Source organism: Antedon mediterranea, chromosome 8 (genome assembly GCF_964355755.1).
Source record: "Antedon mediterranea chromosome 8, ecAntMedi1.1, whole genome shotgun sequence".
Lineage (NCBI taxonomy): Eukaryota > Metazoa > Echinodermata > Crinoidea > Comatulida > Antedonidae > Antedon > Antedon mediterranea.
In genome coordinates, this window is record NC_092677.1 from 26,219,089 (window position 1) to 26,238,537 (window position 19,449).

Sequence of the window (19,449 nt, forward strand, 5' to 3'; positions counted from 1 at the left end):
TTATCCAATTTTTGGTCAAAGTGGATAACTATTATGTGACATTAAAATGGCATATTCAACAAAAATTTGTTACAGAATTATTTTGTCTGGGGGACAATGTATCTTTAAGATAATTTCAATAATTGCATACGTATCACATTTAAATGCCCTGGATTTAACGCTTGACTGCACAAACACGTGGGTGACGTCACGATGATTAAGCAGATGTTTTGTAAACATAAAAAAACTGCACTGGATGGATGCGGTTTGATTTACGAAAGAAAAGATCAGCAAAAATCAGTATGTCACTTGTAGTATATAAACAAATTTAAAAGCTGGTTGTATTTATTAATGTGATACACTGGTTTGCAGGCGTCTAAGCAAGTAATAACTGGCATTAAATCATTAATCAGTTCCTTGTCAGTAAGTTAGTTTTAGGCCTAGGGCTAGGCCTAGACTGAGCTAAGTTTTGTTAGGTAGGCCCCTACCAGCAGAGAGAAGTACGGTGTAGCCTAAACAGTACAGGTGCTACTACCCTAAGTTAGTTGACAATCCGATTTCGGTGTATGTATATAGGTTGAGGCTGCCTAGGAATAATAAGTGTATATATGCTCCAACGTTCTTGCAAACTTATATATATTTTGCTTTTAGCCATTAATAATAATAATTATTAGGCCTAGGGCCTACATACTTTTTTTTGTTAAAATACTTCTATTATTTAATATTATGATGACGCACTAAATGTGTGCAAGAATGTATTTTTTTTTTAAATGCTTTTGAAATATTATTTAAGTACTTAATTATATTTTTTTTCAGATAATGTTTGGGAAATTTCAATTTGCGATTGATCGTGGTGGTACGTTTACAGATGTCTGGGCCAAGTGTCCAAACGGAAAGATGCGTGTAATGAAGCTTTTATCAGTTGATCCCAGCAACTATCCTGATGCACCAAGGGAAGGGATTCGCCGTATCCTTGAACAGGTCAGGTGACTTGCTTGCCTCGTTTCTATTTCATTTAACCTTTTCATTCTGTTGACCTTTTCATTCTCTACTGATTATAATATTTTATACATTAAATCAAATATACTCATCACATATTCATAAAAAATGTACAATATAATGGATATAGGCAGTTAAGAGATTTTAAAAAATGAGGTTGAAAAAAGTCTGAAATAAAAATTGTAATAACAATTTTTTAATAGTTTATATCAGCCTCTGCTTTTACAGATTTTTTCGAGGCACCGAAGTTGGAGAAGCTCTCGAAAAAATCCTTAAAAGCAGAGGCTGATATAAACTAATTAAAAAATTGTAAACAATTTGGCGTATTTCCAAAATGTGTAATAAAAATGTTTTACATCCTACAAACTAACCACAAATTATTTGTAAAATAGAAGTTTTTCTACAATTATCAAAGATCACTTTTATAATTTTAATTTAGGTCTTTAAATTTAATGAACTACAGTTTCAGTTTTTATTACCTTTTTACAGTGACAACTTATTAATGTAATTTATTTTATAGTGTGATTTTTATGTGCGTGATGTTAATTTTTGTGTCAATCAATTTATTTGGAACACAGAAATACTGATGAATCCATACTGACAGAATGCCTCAACATAATGATTAAATGTGATGGTACAATTAATTTACAATATTAATATTGAAAAAAAAAAAAAAAAAATAAAAACAAATTTACTGACTGATGGAAGATGTAATTATCCTGTAATAACAGTCATTAATATACAGTACAGTAACACCAGTCTGGTATTTTAAAACTTTTAAAACCTTTTAGATCTTGTTAAAAATGAAACAAATTTTTTTTTTTTTTGGATGTTGAAATATATAAGCTGTATTTTAAATTTTAATGATTTATATAATAATGTTATTTTTTAAGAGGTTGTGATAAAATGCTTATTATAATCTAATTTGTTTTTTATTTATATTTTTTAATGTTGTATTTTTGATGTTTTAATATATAAATGTATAAACAGTTAAAATATTTAAATATATTTTTATATAAAAATCCAAAAATGTTTAAATAAATTTAACTACCTTTTTAATAGATTTATTGTTTAACTGCATCCATATTTTTATATCTACTTTGTATAAATAACTTTTTGTCTGTCTTGATGTGTTTATGTATTAAAGCGCTTTTGAGCATGTTTTTTAATGAAAATGGCACTATATAAATGTGATATATGATTATTATTAAATGTGGGTGATGCATCCAAAAGGAGAAAGAAAGATTGTAAGTAAATTTGTACAGTATCAATCCTTGCTAATATAAATAATATTTGTTGTTTTACAGGAGACTGGAACGCTGTACCCCGCAAACGAACCTCTTGACACATCTCTTATCGAATGGATCCGCATGGGAACAACCGTCGCAACCAATGCGCTACTGGAACGCAAGGGGGAACGAACCGCTTTAGCCATTACAAAAGGTTTTAAAGATTTACTATACATTGGAAATCAAGCTCGTCCTAATATATTTGACCTTGTAAGTTTAAAGGTTATATTTTAAATGTCATTTTATTCAATAGCTTTTCTAACTCAGTGAGCTTTCCAGTTTTTTATATTTAGTTTATATGAGTTTTTGCGGTAGTACAAAAATGGTTTAATATTTCACACTGTTGTAAAATTTCTTAATTGTAGGAGATTGTGACGCCAGAAATGATTTATGAGGACGTAGTTGAGGTCGACGAACGTGTTTATCTTCAACAAGATCGATGTCGGCTTCCAAAACCAGATGGATTGAAGACTGTTGCAGGAATAACAGGCGAAAAGGTAAAGAAACATCAATGAACAATGTGGTGGGTCACAGAATTAGGTTCCCACTGGAATGTAATGCAGCGACCTATCGATACAAAGTGTTGTATTGCGTAATAACAAGTAGGAACCGACGACGTATCAGTGCTGTAAACATTGCTACGGGAAATCAAATCAGTTTGATTTCACGCAGCAACACAAAGGCAAAAGAACACAGGAAAACATAGTACAGCGCTTACTTAAAAGTACGTGGGGTGAACCATGTCAAAGTCTACATCATGCTACCGTTGATGCGCAACAAGCAGGTTTGATTTCACGCAGGCGGGAGCAAACACAATTATTGGAACGGCATTTGCTTATGTTGCGTAGGTTGTGTTACGTTGCGTCGCAAGTGGGAACCAAGCTTAACTATTCTTGTACAAAGTTAGTACCCTTTTATTATGGAGACATCTTCAAGACCCAACAAAGTACTCTCTTGTTAAATTGCCCTTCATATTTTCATGGGTAAGTGTCCTGTTATTAGTTGTGGCCTTTTAATAGGCATGTCCCAAAAGAGAGTGTTTGTCTACACTATCAAACTTTGTGACAAAAAATGTGATGTGCCCATATATTGACATGATGATGTCATATCACTACCATATTTGGGTATATCACTACCATATTTAGGCACATCCCACTTTTTTGTCAGTTTGATAGTGTTTTCTTATTATTTATTGCAGGTTGAGATTCAAAAGGAGATTGATGAGGCTGAACTGCGTGCTAATTTGACAGAGGTTTTCAAGAAAGGTATCAAAAGCCTGGCTGTTGCTCTAATTCACTCCTACATGTAAGGACCTGTGTATTTTAATTGTTTAGAAATAAGTTCTATCATTAAGATTTGTGTATGATCACAATCATCATCATCTTAATCAGTTTATTATCACAATCATCATCATCTTAATCAGTTTATGCTCACAATCATCTTCATCTTAATCAGTTGATGATCACAGTCATCATCATCTTAATAAGTTTATGATCACAATCATGTTAATCAGTTTATGATCACAATCATCATCATCTTATCTCTTTATTAATTCATAATAACATCATCTGGTATCATCAAGATCATTGTCATCAACATAGTTGTTAGCAGATAAACATCAAGCCCTTGTCATCGTCATTGTTATCAATCGGGTGTCCTCAATGTTGTCAAATATTGTAATCTTGTAGTTATGATGGTCATGAGAAGGAAGTAGCAAGGATTGCAAAAGAAGTAGGATTTACACACGTCTCTACCTCAAGTGATGTCATGCCAATGGTCAGGATGGTGCCAAGAGGCTACACAGGTATAACCTTTGACCTTCTAGACAGAGACAAAATGGCAAAAGGCTTCCTACATTCTAGGAGTTTTATCAGATAATCTATATTGTTTTGCCATTTTTCCCCTGACTGTAAAAGGACGTGTGGTGCCTGTCACATTGCTTGTATCCTTAGGCAAGACACTTTACTTACGTTTGTCTTTGTCCACCCAAGTGTACAAATGGGTAACTTAAGGTCAAGACACAATGTTAGGTGTTTTAATCCAGGATATATTATAGCTGCTTGGTCCCAGTATGAATTGTGTTTGAAATTGGCCAAATAAATATCATCATTATTTATCCTATTCCTTTATTAAAAAAGCTTGTTCGTAACAAAAATGTTTGATGTATTGTTTCCCCGATTTTTTCAATAATTAATTCCCGCTTTTTACCAAATTCTGAATTGTCCTATATTTTCCTATTTTCAGCTTGTGCTGACGCTTACCTTACACCTTGCATAAAAGACTATCTTCAGAGTTTTGCGGCTGGATTTAAGTCTAACCTTGAAGGAGTAAGAGTTCTTTTTATGCAGTCTGATGGTGGACTCACTTCCATGGAAACGTAAGATATTTGTTTTTTATCAAATTTACAGTTGTTGCAATCAATACTGCAGTTGTTCTGCACCAATCTATTTGTACTGAATAACTGAATAATTTGTGTTCCACTTCTCAGATTTAATGGTGCCAGAGCAATACTTTCTGGACCTGCAGGTGGAGTTGTAGGCTATGCCTTGACCACTTACAGCAAAGAGACCAGTCAACCGGTTATTGGATTCGACATGGGAGGTAGCTTAATTCTTAATTTGAAATATTTGTTGTATGCGAGGCTTTTTTTATGCTATAAATATTTTATTATCTGTGGTCGCTCACTGGCTAAAGGGACTCTAGAGCTTAAGGAGCCCCAGAGCTTAAGGGGCCCTAGAGCTTAAGGGGCCCCAGAGCTTAAGGGGCCCCAGAGCTTAAGGTGCCCCAGAGCTTAAGGAGCCTCAGAGCTTAAGGGGCCCTATAGCTTAAAGGGCCCCAGAGCTTAAAGGGCCCCATAGCTTAAGGGGCCCAGAGCTTAAGGGGCCCTAGAGCTTAAGGGGCCCTAGAGCAGGAGCAGCACTAGAGCATGAGCGCTGGAGGGCCCTTTAAGAGTGCTAAACCAGGAGCTTTTTCCACCCGCATTGCGCCAACTGATAGAAAATGAAGGATTGGCAAAAGTTAGTATTTCACACACACTAATTTCTTAAATTCTGCAGGCACATCGACCGATGTTAGTCGTTATGCAGGCGAGTATGAACATGTATTTGAAACAACTACAGCTGGTATTAGTATACAAGCTCCACAGGTAAGCTGTCATCTTGTTTATGGTTACAAAATAATTATCAGATTTTAAACAAACTTCTGTTTCAAAATCGAACAGCACTGTGACCTCATGTTCTCACAGCTAGCCTTTAGTCACTACTGTGCTCACACAACGACTACTCTGCAATGACTATTTTTATTTATTTTGTTAATTTTTATTTTTCCAAAAAAAAGGAGGGTTGACATACAAAAACAGAACGCATACAAATACAAAGAATAAATGCGTGAATAAAAAATATTAAAAATGACGAGTCTGATATTTGACCATGCATAGCTGAACTATCACTACTGTATGTTGCTTTGCTTATAATAAGTATGTGTTTTCTTTTAGTTGGATATCAACACAGTAGCAGCAGGTGGAGGCTCCAGACTGTTCTTTCGTTCTGGCATGTTTGTAGTTGGACCAGATTCTGCAGGGGCACACCCAGGACCAACTTGTTACCGGAAAGGTAAAATTATTAAAGTATTTAATGCATAAAACATCTGCTTAATTTAATAAAATATAACTGAATGTGTGTAAATGGGGACCAAAATAAAATTATCGCAGAGTCACAGATTAAAATAAGAAATACAATAACAAAATATTCAATACAGGTGGTGAAGCAGTATTATCAATACAGGTGGTGTGTTTTACAGGTGTATTTGATTAGAAATAATAAATGTTGTTTTACAGGTGGTCCACTTTGTGTGACTGATGCCAACCTTATTCTTGGTCGACTTCTGCCTGAACTTTTCCCCAAAATATTTGGACCAAATGAAGATGAAGAGTTGGACAAAAAGACATGTTTTAAGAATTTTGAAGATCTCACCAAAGAGGTACTTGTGATTGAATCTGTATTTTGTGTTTGTTAACTTTAGTGCCACGTAGATCAAATGTTTGTACCGTTCGTAATAAATGTTGAATTTGTACGGTTCGTAATAAACGATTTAATTTTGTTATTTGTCAAGATTAACAGTTTTAGAGCAGATAGCGACGGTGGTAAACAAATGACGGTAGAAGAGGTCGCCATGGGTTTCATTGACGTTGCAAACGAAGCAATGTGTCGACCAATTCGCAATTTGACCCAGGCTAAAGGTCATGACACGTCGCGCCATATTCTAGCTTGTTTTGGAGGAGCAGGAGGTCAGCATGCTTGTGCAATAGCCCGGTCACTTGGAATGACCACTGTCTTTATTCACAAGTAAGTATGGCTACATTATTTATTCGTTCCACCAATCTAATGGTACAGTATATCCTTTTGTATGACGCGCCAATCTGTCATTTATTTAGGCAATAGAGATATCTTAGTTTTAAAATAGAGATAGCTTAGTTTTAAATAGAGATATCTTATCTTTGTTTTAAATAGAATATCTAATCTTAGTTTTAAACCAAGTTATCTTTATTTCCTAATAAATGGCAGCTTGAAAACAAACCTTTCATTTAATTTCCTTAGATATTCTGGGATCTTATCTGCTTACGGGATGGCGCTTGCAGACGTGGTTTGTGAAAGTCAAGAGCCGTGTGCTTTGCCCTATCAAAAAGACAACTTTAACAAGTTCGATGAAAAGTTAGACAAACTAACACAAGACTGTGTCAAATCACTTCAAGAACAAGGTTTTACCAAAGAGCAAATACACACCGAGGTGTTCTTACATATGCGGTATCAGAAGACGGACTGCGCCCTCATGTGTTCGCCAATACCAAGTACAAACGATTCAAGTCCTAAATGCGGAGATTTTGAAACTGCATTCACGAACCGGTAAGTCTTCTAGATGATATTTTATAAAACGAAAGTATACAATAAATTCTCTTAGTAGAAATTTACAGTTGAATTAGCTTAAAGATATATTATCCCCCTAACATTTTTTGTTGAATATGCCATATGTTTTAATATCACTTACTAGTTATTCACTTTGACCAAAAACTGGATGGGAAAAAAAATGTATTTACCTGAAAAAACTGTAATTTAAAGCAAAAAAATAGTTATTTTGTGAAAACATTTTTTTCAAACAGTTTTTTTTCTGTGCAAGTAATTAACTTTATTAAAAATACAAAATGGCCTATACAAAGTTTGATTTTATTGACCTTCATTTTTCACGTTTTTGGTGGACAATACATCTTTAAGATTAAATTCTGGTTTATTTCAGATATCAAAGAGAATTTGGTTTCACGATTGCTGGTAGGGACATAATTATTGATGATATCCGTGTTCGAGGTATCGGAAAAACTGTAACGCAAGATAACACTCAATTGACACAAAGTTCAGAAGTGCCTATACCCGAGAAGGTAACATTACTTGCATATGATTAACAGTAAAGCTCTGTCCACACTATCAAACTAGTTTGACATAAAAAGTGTGATGTGCCCATGTATAGTAGTAATATGCCCAAATATTGTAGTGATATGCCCAAATATGGTAGTGATATGCCCAAATATGGTAGTGATATGCCCAAATATTGTAGTGATATGCCCAAATATGGTAGTGATATGCCCAAATATGGTAGTGATATGCCCAAATATTGTAGTGATATGCCCAAATATTGTAGTGATATGCCCAAATATTGTAGTGATATGCCCAAATATGGTAGTGATATGCCCAAATATTGTAGTGATATGCCCAAATATGTTAGTGATATGACATCATCATGTCCATATTTGGGTACCTTAAATTTTGTTACTAGTATTTATTCACTATGAAAACTTTTAACAATAATGTGTGCCTTTGTTGCTAGGTTACAAAATGCTACTTTGAGAAAGGTTATCAAGACACTGGTATATTTCTGTTGGAGAAATTGATGTTTGGACAGACAATTACTGGTCCAGCTATTCTAATAGAAAAGAACAGTACAATATTAGTGGAGCCTAACTGCCAAGCAATGATCACAGCAGCGGGTGATGTTAAAATACAGGTAGTGACTCTTGGGCACATAGATAAGGGGTAGTAATTTGAGCTTAAGAATCCGGAATAGAACCGTAATATTTTAGTAGTGTCTAATGGCCAATAGCACTCAGTTAGGAAATGTCAAAATACAAATATGTTATTTATTTATTTATACTGAACAACCTCTTCAGCCCAGTTCAGTGGCTGTGATGTATTTGTACACTGGGTTAACCCCCTACTCATCTCGAAAGATGTACTAGGTTCTTTAAAATGCACATGAGCCAGATGTGTACACTGAACCTACGGGTTATAGTCCTTATCCAAGAAGAATTGTTCTACCACCAGAACAATGGAGCGAGTAAGCCTCGGATCCTTGCCTGTGTTATGACTACGTAATTAATTGGCCAATGAATTAATTATAAAATGCTTACACCATTCTCATGCTTTTTTAGGTCGGATCTGGAGAAGTTAAAAAAGTTGGAACAGACTTGGACATGATTCAGTTGTCAATTTTCTCTCATCGTTTCATGAGCACAGCTGAACAGATGGGTAGAATTCTACAGAGAACGTCAATATCAACTAACATCAAGGTAGTATGTGTATGATAGCTACTAGAAAACTAAATTGGAGTGTGCTAGTGATGGGAACAGACACACACAGGCTGTAGATTTGCGATATTATTTGGCTGGTTTCTTTCCAACGCTGGAGGCCTCAGGCATTTTTAGCCCTTTTCTACATATTTTAATGCTTGGTTATTCCTCTGGGCACTGCTCAGGGCCCTCATAAACTCTGGGGCCCCTGGGTTTAGCCTATGAGCGCTCCTAGCCGTTACTCCACTGGCTAACAAATGATATTCTATATTTTTATAGGATAATTCTGGAATCATTTTTTATTAGGCCAGCCTGTTCTTTTTCTTGTTCACTTTCCAAAGCTTTGTCCACAGGAACGATTAGATTTTCATGTGCTGTTTTTGGCTAGTCTGTTTCTTTTTTAATTTTCTTTAATTTTTTTCACAGGAACGGTTGGATTTTTCATGTGCTGTGTTTGGGGACAATGGCGGACTGGTCGCCAATGCCCCACACATACCTGTACATCTTGGTGCTATGCAAGACACTGTACAATACCAGGTAGAAATATTAAGAACTAGAAATATTTAAAATAACATTAATTAGTCAATAGAATTTTGATTATTTCGTGCAATGCTTGTCATAATGTAAAACGTTTGTTTTTTTAGATTCGAACACTTGGTGATGAGATACATGAGGGCGACATGATCCTTAGCAACCATCCACGCGCTGGTGGAAGCCATCTTCCTGATCTAACTGTCATTACACCGGTAAGAACATTTAGTTTCAGACTGAAACAAAAAATGTCATATTTTGTTTACAATATTCAATTAATCATAAAGTCAGACAAAATATATATTTCCTAAAAAATTGGTAGCTTTCTCAATTAACTAGAGAGCATACACTTAAAACTATTTTTTAGGTCTTCCATAAAGGCACAAAGAAGCCAGTGTTTTTTGTAGCCAGTCGGGGTCACCATGCAGACATTGGAGGTAAGACTCCAGGGTCTATGCCTCCGTTTTCAAAGACGCTTGATGAAGAGGGTGCTGTATTTTGGTCTTTTAAACTTGTCAAAAATGGAGTCTTCCAAGAAGAGGGTAAGTATCATTTGTATCTTTATCTGTTTGTGCAGAGCAATTCATTTCTACTTCTAGATACACTTTATACAAATAAATGGAGCTGTAGCTTGGTGGTTAACATGCTTGCCTATCTCAAGGTCCTGACATTGTAACTCACGACTCTTTCAACTCCACTCCCTAAGCCTCAAATGAGACTTAGTTTATAAGCACGATAAATTATTAAATCCATCCTGTAATTGCTGAGTCACTTGCTGTGTGAAATAAAACAAAATACAAAAAATGTATTCTCATTGTCTTGCTATACTAAAGTGAATTTATTGTAAAAACCAAATTGGAGGGAGTAATTTAAAATTGACGTTTCTCACCTTTTACAGCTGTCACTGAAGCTTTTATGGCACCTGGCAAAATACCTGGCAATAGTGGTACTCGTAATCTCTATGACAACCTGGCTGACCTCAGGGCTCAAGTGGCAGCCAATCAGAAGGTGTGTTTTGCTCTTTTTGTTTACCAAATTTACAATTAAATAATATTTATGATTATGTTTCATATTATTTTTTCATTATCTGTTTACAAATGACAATAAATTTATTACACTCTATTAGAGAGGTTTCGCAATCTTACGAATACGATAACAAAAACGGATACGTCACGCGCACGTATTCGTTTTCGTAAGCCAGTAAAAATCTGTTTCGCATGGCAATGAAATATTGAGGGCGCCGTCCAAAATATGACTGCGGTAAATTTGAATTACGTGTTGCTTGGTGCTTGGCTGCCTAGGCCTAGCGTAACATCAATGCGAGTGAGGACTTTAAAAACTGCTATTTATCAAAATTGACCGGGCATTTTCGTAAATTACTTTAGTAAATTACTTTCAATAAATCTATAATTATATTATAATCATGAATCATTCCTGATTCAAATGCAAAATGTGCAAAATAGATCAAAAACTATACTCGTTTTGTAGTTACAAATATGACTGGTGATATTCGTCAACACGAATACGCTTTACGAATATGAAATGGGGATCAGCTCAAAAGTTTCACAAATGCGTGACGTATCCGTTTTCGTTATCGTATTCGTAAGGTTGCGAAACCTCCCTATTACTGTATGAATATAAAAATCAAATAAAACTATGTACACAGTATAATGCTCTCTTTCTCCATTTCAGGGCGTTGTTCTTATAGAACAGCTTATTGAAGAGTATAGTCTTTCTGTGGTGCAGGCCTACATGCAACATATACAGAATACCGCTGAGGTCGCTATTAAAGACATGCTGCGACAGATTGGCCGCCAGACGCAGCAACATACCGGTCAAACCAAACTGATGGCGGTTGATCACATGGATGATGGGACGCCGCTGAAACTGACCGTCGATATTGATATTGAAGAGGTGATTTGACGTGATTATAATGGGCCTACTTTTCATAAATATTTAAACAGGGAGTCGTTTTTTTTTTTAGGTTAATGTATTTCTGTGTCTTCGCAGGGTTCTGCTGTGTTTGATTTTGAAGGGACTGGTCCGGAAGTACACGGTAACAAGAACGCACCTCGCGCTATCACTACCTCCGCCATCATATACTGCTTGCGATGTATGGTGGGACATGATATACCTCTTAATCAGGTATGTAATGTTTGTACAACTGTATTTTCTTTTCGGCTGCCTGAATCAAGTCCAACTGTGTCCACACACATTGTTGACCGCTACTTGTGTGTGGTATTTTCTTTTTCAGGACTGCCTGAATCTAGTTAAACTGTGTCCACACACATTGTTGACTGCTACTTGTTTGTTTTATTTTCTTTTCAGGGCTGCTTGAATCCAGTCAAAATCATTGTTCCAGAGGGCTGTATTCTGGCGCCGTCTGAAAATGCTGCAGTTGTTGGTGGCAATGTACAGACATCCCAACGTGTTGTAGATGTCGTATTGAAGACATTCAACGTATGCGCTGCATCTCAGGTACGTGTAATTTTAATATTAAAAGAACCTCTTCAGGTCTTATCAAACTGTACCCTAATTCGAGTGTCCCCTGAATAGGTTGGCTGCATAGTTCAAGATATATTGCCTGTTTTTTAGGTGTCCCAATGGGTTCTACCAACCAACTTTGATGTTCTTCCTGTTTCTTCGTACTTTCTCTTCTCCTATTTACATTTCCTATAGTATCTCTCTTCCTATTACATTTCTCTTTCCTTCTCTCTATCCTCTTCATCTCACATCTCTCCTCCCCTCTACTCTTTTCTTTTCATTCCCCTTTATTTTTAAATTATTTGCATTTATTTTGACCACTTCTATTATGTATAGGGCTGTATGAACAACATGACGTTTGGAGACAGTGACGTTGGATACTATGAAACATTGGCTGGCGGCCACGGTGCTGTAAGTTTCAACTTTGACCCCAGGGTGCTGCATCATTTTGCATGTGTATAATTTTTTTAATTGTACCTGAATAAAATTAATTAATGTAATGAATTGAATTATTGGTAACAAATGGTGTTCATAATTTAATTGTTTTTACATTATAAAACAAAAACAAAAATTTTATGTGACAAAAAAATATGATGTGCCCATATATGATGATGTCATATCACTACTATATTTGGCATATCACTACCATATTTGGGCACATCACACTATTTTGTCAAACTTGTTTGATAGTGTAGACAGAGCTTAAGACTAGTTGACATGCATTGAACTTTTAAATAGGGACCTGGATGGGATGGAAGAGGTGGTGTCCACACACATATGACAAACACTCGAATCACAGACCCTGAAATATTTGAAAGAAGGTTTGTGTATTTTCAATTTTCATGACACAAAGTTTGTTACTTGTTTATTATCCACACTACACTAGTGGTTGATGGTTTTTAAATTTGTATAGCACAAAATACAAATAGTCTCTATGTGCTCTCATACTGTTTGGAGAATATTTATTGAATATTGAAAAAATGAATTGAATATTTAACTAGTGCTATTAAAAGTGTACTAAACATGCATTATCCATGAAAAATAAAGCTGAATAAATCACTTTTTTTATCGTTTTTTAAAGTTATTCACTTTTAGTACAAAATAATATTTCACTTATGATTTCACTTATATAAAGGACTGAATAAATAGTTAAATGTAAACAAAAACCTATCAAACAATTTTTTTTCTTCTCAACAATTCATTTTTATTCCTAGATACCCGGTTGTACTGAAAAACTTCCAGTTAAATTCTGGATCCGGTGGGGATGGGAAATGGATCGGAGGAGAAGGCGTCATTCGGGAAGTTCTATTCCGAAAGCCATTGACACTGTCGATTCTAACAGAACGAAGGAGTTTCCAACCGTACGGAATGGCGGGAGGGCAACCTGGAAAACGTGGGAAAAACCTGATGCTCTTTCACGATGGAAGGCTGATTAATCTAGGAGGAAAGAATTCAGTTGATGTTGTTGCTGGGGTAATGATTACTTTTAATGTTCATTCATTTATCAGTGGAAAATTACTTCTATTTATTGTCATTTGCATATAAAATATACATAGAAATTATGTTTGCTTTGAGATATACAAAAACAGATAAATGAAAAACTAACAATTACAAAGTGTCACATTACTTCAGTTCCCGAATGGTAGCTATTTGTTCAAGTTGTGGTAATTGAAAAAAACTGCAAAGTTAGTAGAGCATCTCTTACAGGGAACAACAGATTTGAAACAGTCTTCCACCATGGACCTAATTATAGGTCCAACAGTGAAATAAAGTGGTTCGGTTTTCGCAAGAAAAGGGAACAATCTCTCTTCAATCCACTGGGTTGCAACAGCCTCTGTGAAAAAGTTGTCAGGTTGAAACCTTACCAACCGTACTGGTGGCTACAGCCCAGTCCAAGCTCCAACCGTACTGGTGGCTACAGCCCAGTCCAAGCTCCAACCGTACTGGTGGCTACAGCTCAGTCCAAGCTTCCACAAAAACAGAAACAAATTGTTTAGTTTTTTTTATTAGTTTTTCTATTTTGTTCAATTTGTTGGTTTAAGGATCTGTGTATTAGGGAGGTTTCGCAACCTGACGAATACGATAACGAAAACGGATACGTCACGCATTCTGAAACTTATGAGCTGATCCCCATTTCATATTCGTAAAGCATTTTCGTGTTCCCCAGTCATATTCGTAACTACAAAACGACTATAGTTTTTGATCTATTTTGCACATTTTGCATTTGAATCATGAATGATTCATGATTATAATATAATTATAGATTTATTGAAAGTAATTTACTAAAGTAATTTACTAAAATGCCAGGTCAATTTTGATAAATAGCAGTTTTTAAAGTCCTCACTCGCGTTGGTGTTACGCTAGGCCTAGGCAGCCAAGCACCAAGCTTAAGCAACACGTACCTGCGCTTCGCTCAAATTTACCGCAGTCATATTTTGGACGGCGCCCTCAATATTTCGTTGCCATGCGAAACAGATTTTTTTATGGCTTACGAAAACGAATACGTGTGCGTGACGTATCCGTTTTCGTTATTGTATTCGTAAGATTGCGAAACCTCTCTATTATTACTTAGTTAATAGATGATCTTGTTTCATTTATCATTTTTCTGGTTTGCATTAGTATTTTCTTTGATAAACCTGACAATATTATCCAATAATATTTACAGATATTATTTATTGTTTTACAGGATTGCCTGCAGACCTTTACCCCAGGGGGAGGGGGATATGGAGTAAAAGATGAAGAAATTCAACAATCGGACCTTCCTAGAAAAAGACGACGAATAAATAGTGCTAAAGAGAATGATTTTCATGGTCGTGGAAGTCTAAGTGCCTTTAAAGCAGCTCAAGAACAGGCTTAAGTAATTAATTAATTTTCACAGTTTTTTCATGAAAATTGTATTTTTAAATGTAGCTAAATGGCACAATGGTAATACCGAGTGGCAAAGGCGCGCATATAGGCGTGGTATAATATCTAACTTGCCGTTTAACACAATAGCATTCGTATTGATTTAGACTTGATACCAAGGTCCATACGATGGCAAACGTTGACGATCTCAAACATCGTCAATACCGATACAGCTGGCAAAGGCGCGCATATAATACCTAACTTGCCGTTTAAGACAATTGCATTCGTTCGATGTATGAAATGACCGTAAACTTTTTATGAGAAACCTATTCTTCAAGACCCCCGCACCAAGGACAGTGCGTGTCTTATTGTAAATCATTCAACATGGTCATCTAGCATTCGTTCGATAATTCTTTAGAAAATAAACCCTAACTCACTGCTTATATCATTATACTGCCCTCTGTACATTATTTTTCAGCTCATTGAAAATGAGATGATGCATATTTTAAATAAATACGGTAGAGGATATTTTATCATCGCAGGGGATTTCAACGCCCGTACAGCAGAATTAGATGATTACAATTTAATCGAATCAGTAAGAAATGAAAATGACGAGTTAGACCAACCAGACGTATACACCAAAAAAAGAAAATCAATGGATGGCAATGTAAACGAATATGGAACGAATTTAATACATTTCTGCAAATACACTAAGATGAGAATTCTCAACGGAAGAATGCATGGTGATCAGGACATAGGTTTTTTAACTTACCTAACAAAGCAAGGGAAAAGTACGGTAGATTACATTATTGCAGATGAAAAATTATTAATAACAAACATTTTTAGTAGTTTTGAAATCGTTAACAGACATGAATCCGACCATCTACCAATATCTTTCTCAATTGAAGTTAAAACGCAGAAATCAAGTAGAGAACCTAACAATACATGCGAAGAATGCACAACTAGCGAAAAGATAGTATTCGACGCAGAAATCAACATCGACAAAGAAATAACGGAACGAAAACACGCACAAGAAACCCTTAATAACATAGAAGCAGATTCGCACACGAGTGAAAACTCCGTAACAGATCTCACTGCATTCTTGCTAAAGTTTGGAAAGAAAGTTAAATCATGCATATTCATTAGCAATAACAATAGACCAAACGTAGAGAAGCCATGGTTCGATAATGAATGCCACGTGACATTATGCGACGCAACCTCAACCGATTCAGAGAGAACAGAACTGATTCGCTACTTAAAGAATATGTAGAAAGCAAAATAGTCTATAAAAACCTAATTAGAAAGAAACGTAGAATATTTGAAAGAGATGAAGAGAAAAAAATGTTAACAGCTTTACACAGAAACGAAAAAGGATTTTGGGACATGTTTAAAGACTCAAAGAAATTATTAAGCAATATTCCTAAAACGTGTAAAAATTGGTATGACTACTTCAAATCAGTATTCAATAAATCAATTTTAAGCAACAAGCCACCCTTAATAGAAAATCCATCTCTAACTCTAACTCAGAATAATACCCCTCTGATTACAATATTAGAAGTTATAGACAGCATTAAACATCTTAAATTAAATAAATCACCGAAAATCCCGAGGGGGGGGGGGGGGGTCTAATGGGCTAATCCTTATGAATCATTATTTAATTGTATCTCTGATGTTTCCAATAAAAAGTTTGTTAATGATACGTTATATACACATGCATACGACTGTTTATGTACTAATTCTTTGCAAGTTAATGATTTTATTAATAAACTCCCCATGGGTAAATCCCCTGGATTTGATGGTTTGAAAGGCGAACACATTAGGTATGCGAGTAAGCGAATTTCTGTAGTCCACAGTATATGTTTTAATGCCATGATATCTCATGGTCATGTGACAAAAGAGATATCTCATGGTCATGTGACAAAAGAGATATCTAAAGTTGTGCTCATACCAATTGTGAAAATAATCTAAAAGAGGGGATATTACAAGTAAAGACAACTACCGTCCTATTGCAATTGCATGCGTGATGTCTAAAGTGTTTGAGTCTATTTTGGTTTATAATGTGTGGTGATACACTCGAATCAAATGACCGACAGTATGCGTTTAAAAATGGTCATTCAACTGAAACATGTATTTTTATTCTCAAACAGACAATCGAATTTTATAATAGAAATGGTAGCCCGATTTATGTCTGTTTTTTAGATGCCTCCAAAGCATTTGATCGTATTAATCATTGGACACTGTACAAGAAACTGATTAATAGGGGAACCCCCTTATGTGTAGTTAGACTTCTTGTGTCTTGGTATATCAATCAAAGGTTTCATGTTCGGTGTGGAAAGTCATTGTCTAGAGACTTCCCAGTTACCAATGGTGTTAGACAAGCAACGAGTTATGTCTCCTTTAGTTTTTAATATTTATATGGATGATTTAATTGTCAATCTTAGTATGTCTCGCAATGGATGCGAATTACACGGTATAAAACTAAACAACCTTAGTTACGCGGATGATATGGTACTTATTGCACCATCTGCCTCTGCATTACAACATCTAATTCATATGTGTGAAAAATACTCATTAACGCATGATATATTGTATAACAAGAAAAAATCTGTATGTATGTTATTCTGTCCTACAGTCAGGAATTTGTCAAAGCTTCCCACTTTAAACTTATTTGAGTCGGAACTTGACTTTGTTAGAGTTTTTAATTACTTGGGTCACACTTTAACACCCGATTTGAAAGATGATACGGATACCAAACGACAGTACAGTGCATTAGAGCTAATACACTATGTAGAACTTTCTCAAAATGCTCTAAAAACATAAAGTGTTTTTTGTTTAAAACATATTGTAGTAACTTATACTGTGCTTCTTTGTGGGCAAATTTTAATGTAAAATCTATGGAAGCACTAAAGGTGTGCTTCAACAATGCCTTACGCCTGCTCCTTAATAAACCTAGGTCATGCAGTGCCAGCACCATGTTTGTAGAAAACCACTCTGGTAAATAAATAAAAGATGAATGAATGAATGTATATATTTATAATATTATAAGAGCAATATATACGGATGTAAATATTAAAATAAAAACACAACATGGACTAACAAATAGTTTTAAAAGCACCACAGGACTTAAACAAGACTGTCTCCTATCGCCCATATTATTTATTATGTTTCTTTATGACCTAAAACAATTTTTATTTGAAAATGATTTACATTTCTGTTCAATAGGTACAACAGTTATCTCGCACTTAATATATGCAGATGATCTTATGCTCATGTCATACTCTAAAATCGGAATTCAAAAACAAATAGATCAACTACAGAGATATTGCACAGGAAATAGCCTCACTATCAATAATGCAAAATCAAAAATAATGGTTTTCAGAAAAGGAGGAAAAATAAGTAACGATGATACATTTTCGCTAATTGGAAATGATATAGAAATTGTAAATAATTTTAAATATTTAGGTTTCACCATTAACAGCCAAGGTAAATGGAACACCATGGAAAAAGTTACAACAGACAAGACAAAAAGAGCCATGTTTAATTTATGAAGGAAATTGAAAATATCCATCTTTAGCATTGTAAATATACATTAAATGTCCAACAGTCGTGTCCCAACGAGGCGGCCAGAGGTGAATTAGGCCATATCCAATTAAAGTATTACAGACATATTAGAATGATAAGTTACTGGATTAAAATATTAATGATGGAAGACACAAGACTACCAAAAATATGCCTTCTTCAACAGAAGACCTGGGCCGAGAAGGGAAGCGACTGCTGGGCACTCAATGTTAAATATATTCTTAATTATTACGGATTTAATTATATTTTTTGTTTAAATGATATAAATAATAATTTCGTACACAAATACAGCTGTAAAGCTGTATACGATACAGCTTTACAGAACGGAAGAGAAAGTCTCCAACAAAACCCACGTTTGCGATTTTATAATTATTTTAAAGCTGATTATGTTACAGAAGACTATTTACATGATTTAAATTTTAAGTTCAGGACACTTTTATCAAGATTTCGTTTATCAACACATAATTTATTTAATGAGAAGAGAAGAAATCTTAAAATAATTAGAGAAAATAGAATCTGTTTATTTTGTAATACTGGTGAAATTGAAGACGAATTGCATTTTTTGTTTAGCTGCCCTTTATATATCAATCTGAGACAGAAATACATTAAGATAAAAAATCATAATATATATACTTATTTGAATTATGTATTTAGAAATAAAAGAGAATTAAGACTGTTTGTTATATACATTGAAAAAGTATTAACTTAAGGAATGACCAAATCAAAAGAAATAATTTTATTTTAACGTTTTAGAAAATGCTTTAGTTTAAGAAACGACCGCCTAAATATTGATTCATGTTATGTAATATGGGCCGAAGGCCAAATTACGAAATAAAGAAAGAAAGAAAGATATCTGAGTGCTTGTATATACATTTGCACATGCTCAGATCGTTTTTTGTGTTTCTGCCTAAGTCAGCTGTGTGACTTAGGCAATTAAGAAGAGGAGACTCAGGATTTTTTAATTCTTTCTCTTTTATTGCTACTTTCCTTTTCTAAAATCATCAGTGTTAATTTTAATCTGAAGAGCTGATGCTATTAAATTTTGTTACTTAAAGGTAGCTTTTTTTTGTATATAGATGATATCGACAGCCTCATAACAAAAGTGTCTAAGTCATAATTTGTTTTTTGTTT

The 19,449-nt window shown here is 34.8% G+C and overlaps 1 protein-coding gene across 1 annotated transcript; it reads left to right on the top strand.

Moving 5' to 3' along the window:
• Positions 1–226: 226 nt before the first annotated feature.
• LOC140056499 (5-oxoprolinase-like) lies at positions 227–19,162 on the top strand. The gene is made up of 28 exons (XM_072101886.1): positions 227–279; positions 796–960; positions 2,286–2,477; positions 2,633–2,764; positions 3,466–3,572; positions 3,956–4,071; positions 4,512–4,644; positions 4,756–4,868; positions 5,324–5,412; positions 5,761–5,878; positions 6,103–6,245; positions 6,378–6,610; positions 6,863–7,168; positions 7,557–7,695; positions 8,142–8,318; positions 8,743–8,880; positions 9,307–9,417; positions 9,525–9,626; positions 9,779–9,953; positions 10,310–10,419; positions 11,104–11,325; positions 11,422–11,556; positions 11,740–11,889; positions 12,232–12,306; positions 12,634–12,716; positions 13,110–13,368; positions 14,582–14,752; positions 15,218–19,162. Exons 2-27 carry the CDS (start codon positions 799–801, stop codon positions 14,750–14,752), a joined length of 3,891 nt encoding a protein of 1,296 aa, XP_071957987.1. The 5' UTR covers positions 227–279; positions 796–798; the 3' UTR covers positions 15,218–19,162.
• The last annotated feature ends 287 nt before the right edge of the window (positions 19,163–19,449 follow it).

Coding starts and splice junctions, on each gene's coding strand:
- LOC140056499 (XM_072101886.1), top strand. CDS start 799: ATGTTTGGGAAATTTCAATTTGCGATTGATCGTGGTGGTACGTTTACA. Junction 10,420..11,103: donor AAGTGGCAGCCAATCAGAAG/GTGTGTTTTGCT, acceptor TCTCCATTTCAG/GGCGTTGTTCTTATAGAACA. Junction 12,717..13,109: donor CCTGAAATATTTGAAAGAAG/GTTTGTGTATTT, acceptor TTTTATTCCTAG/ATACCCGGTTGTACTGAAAA.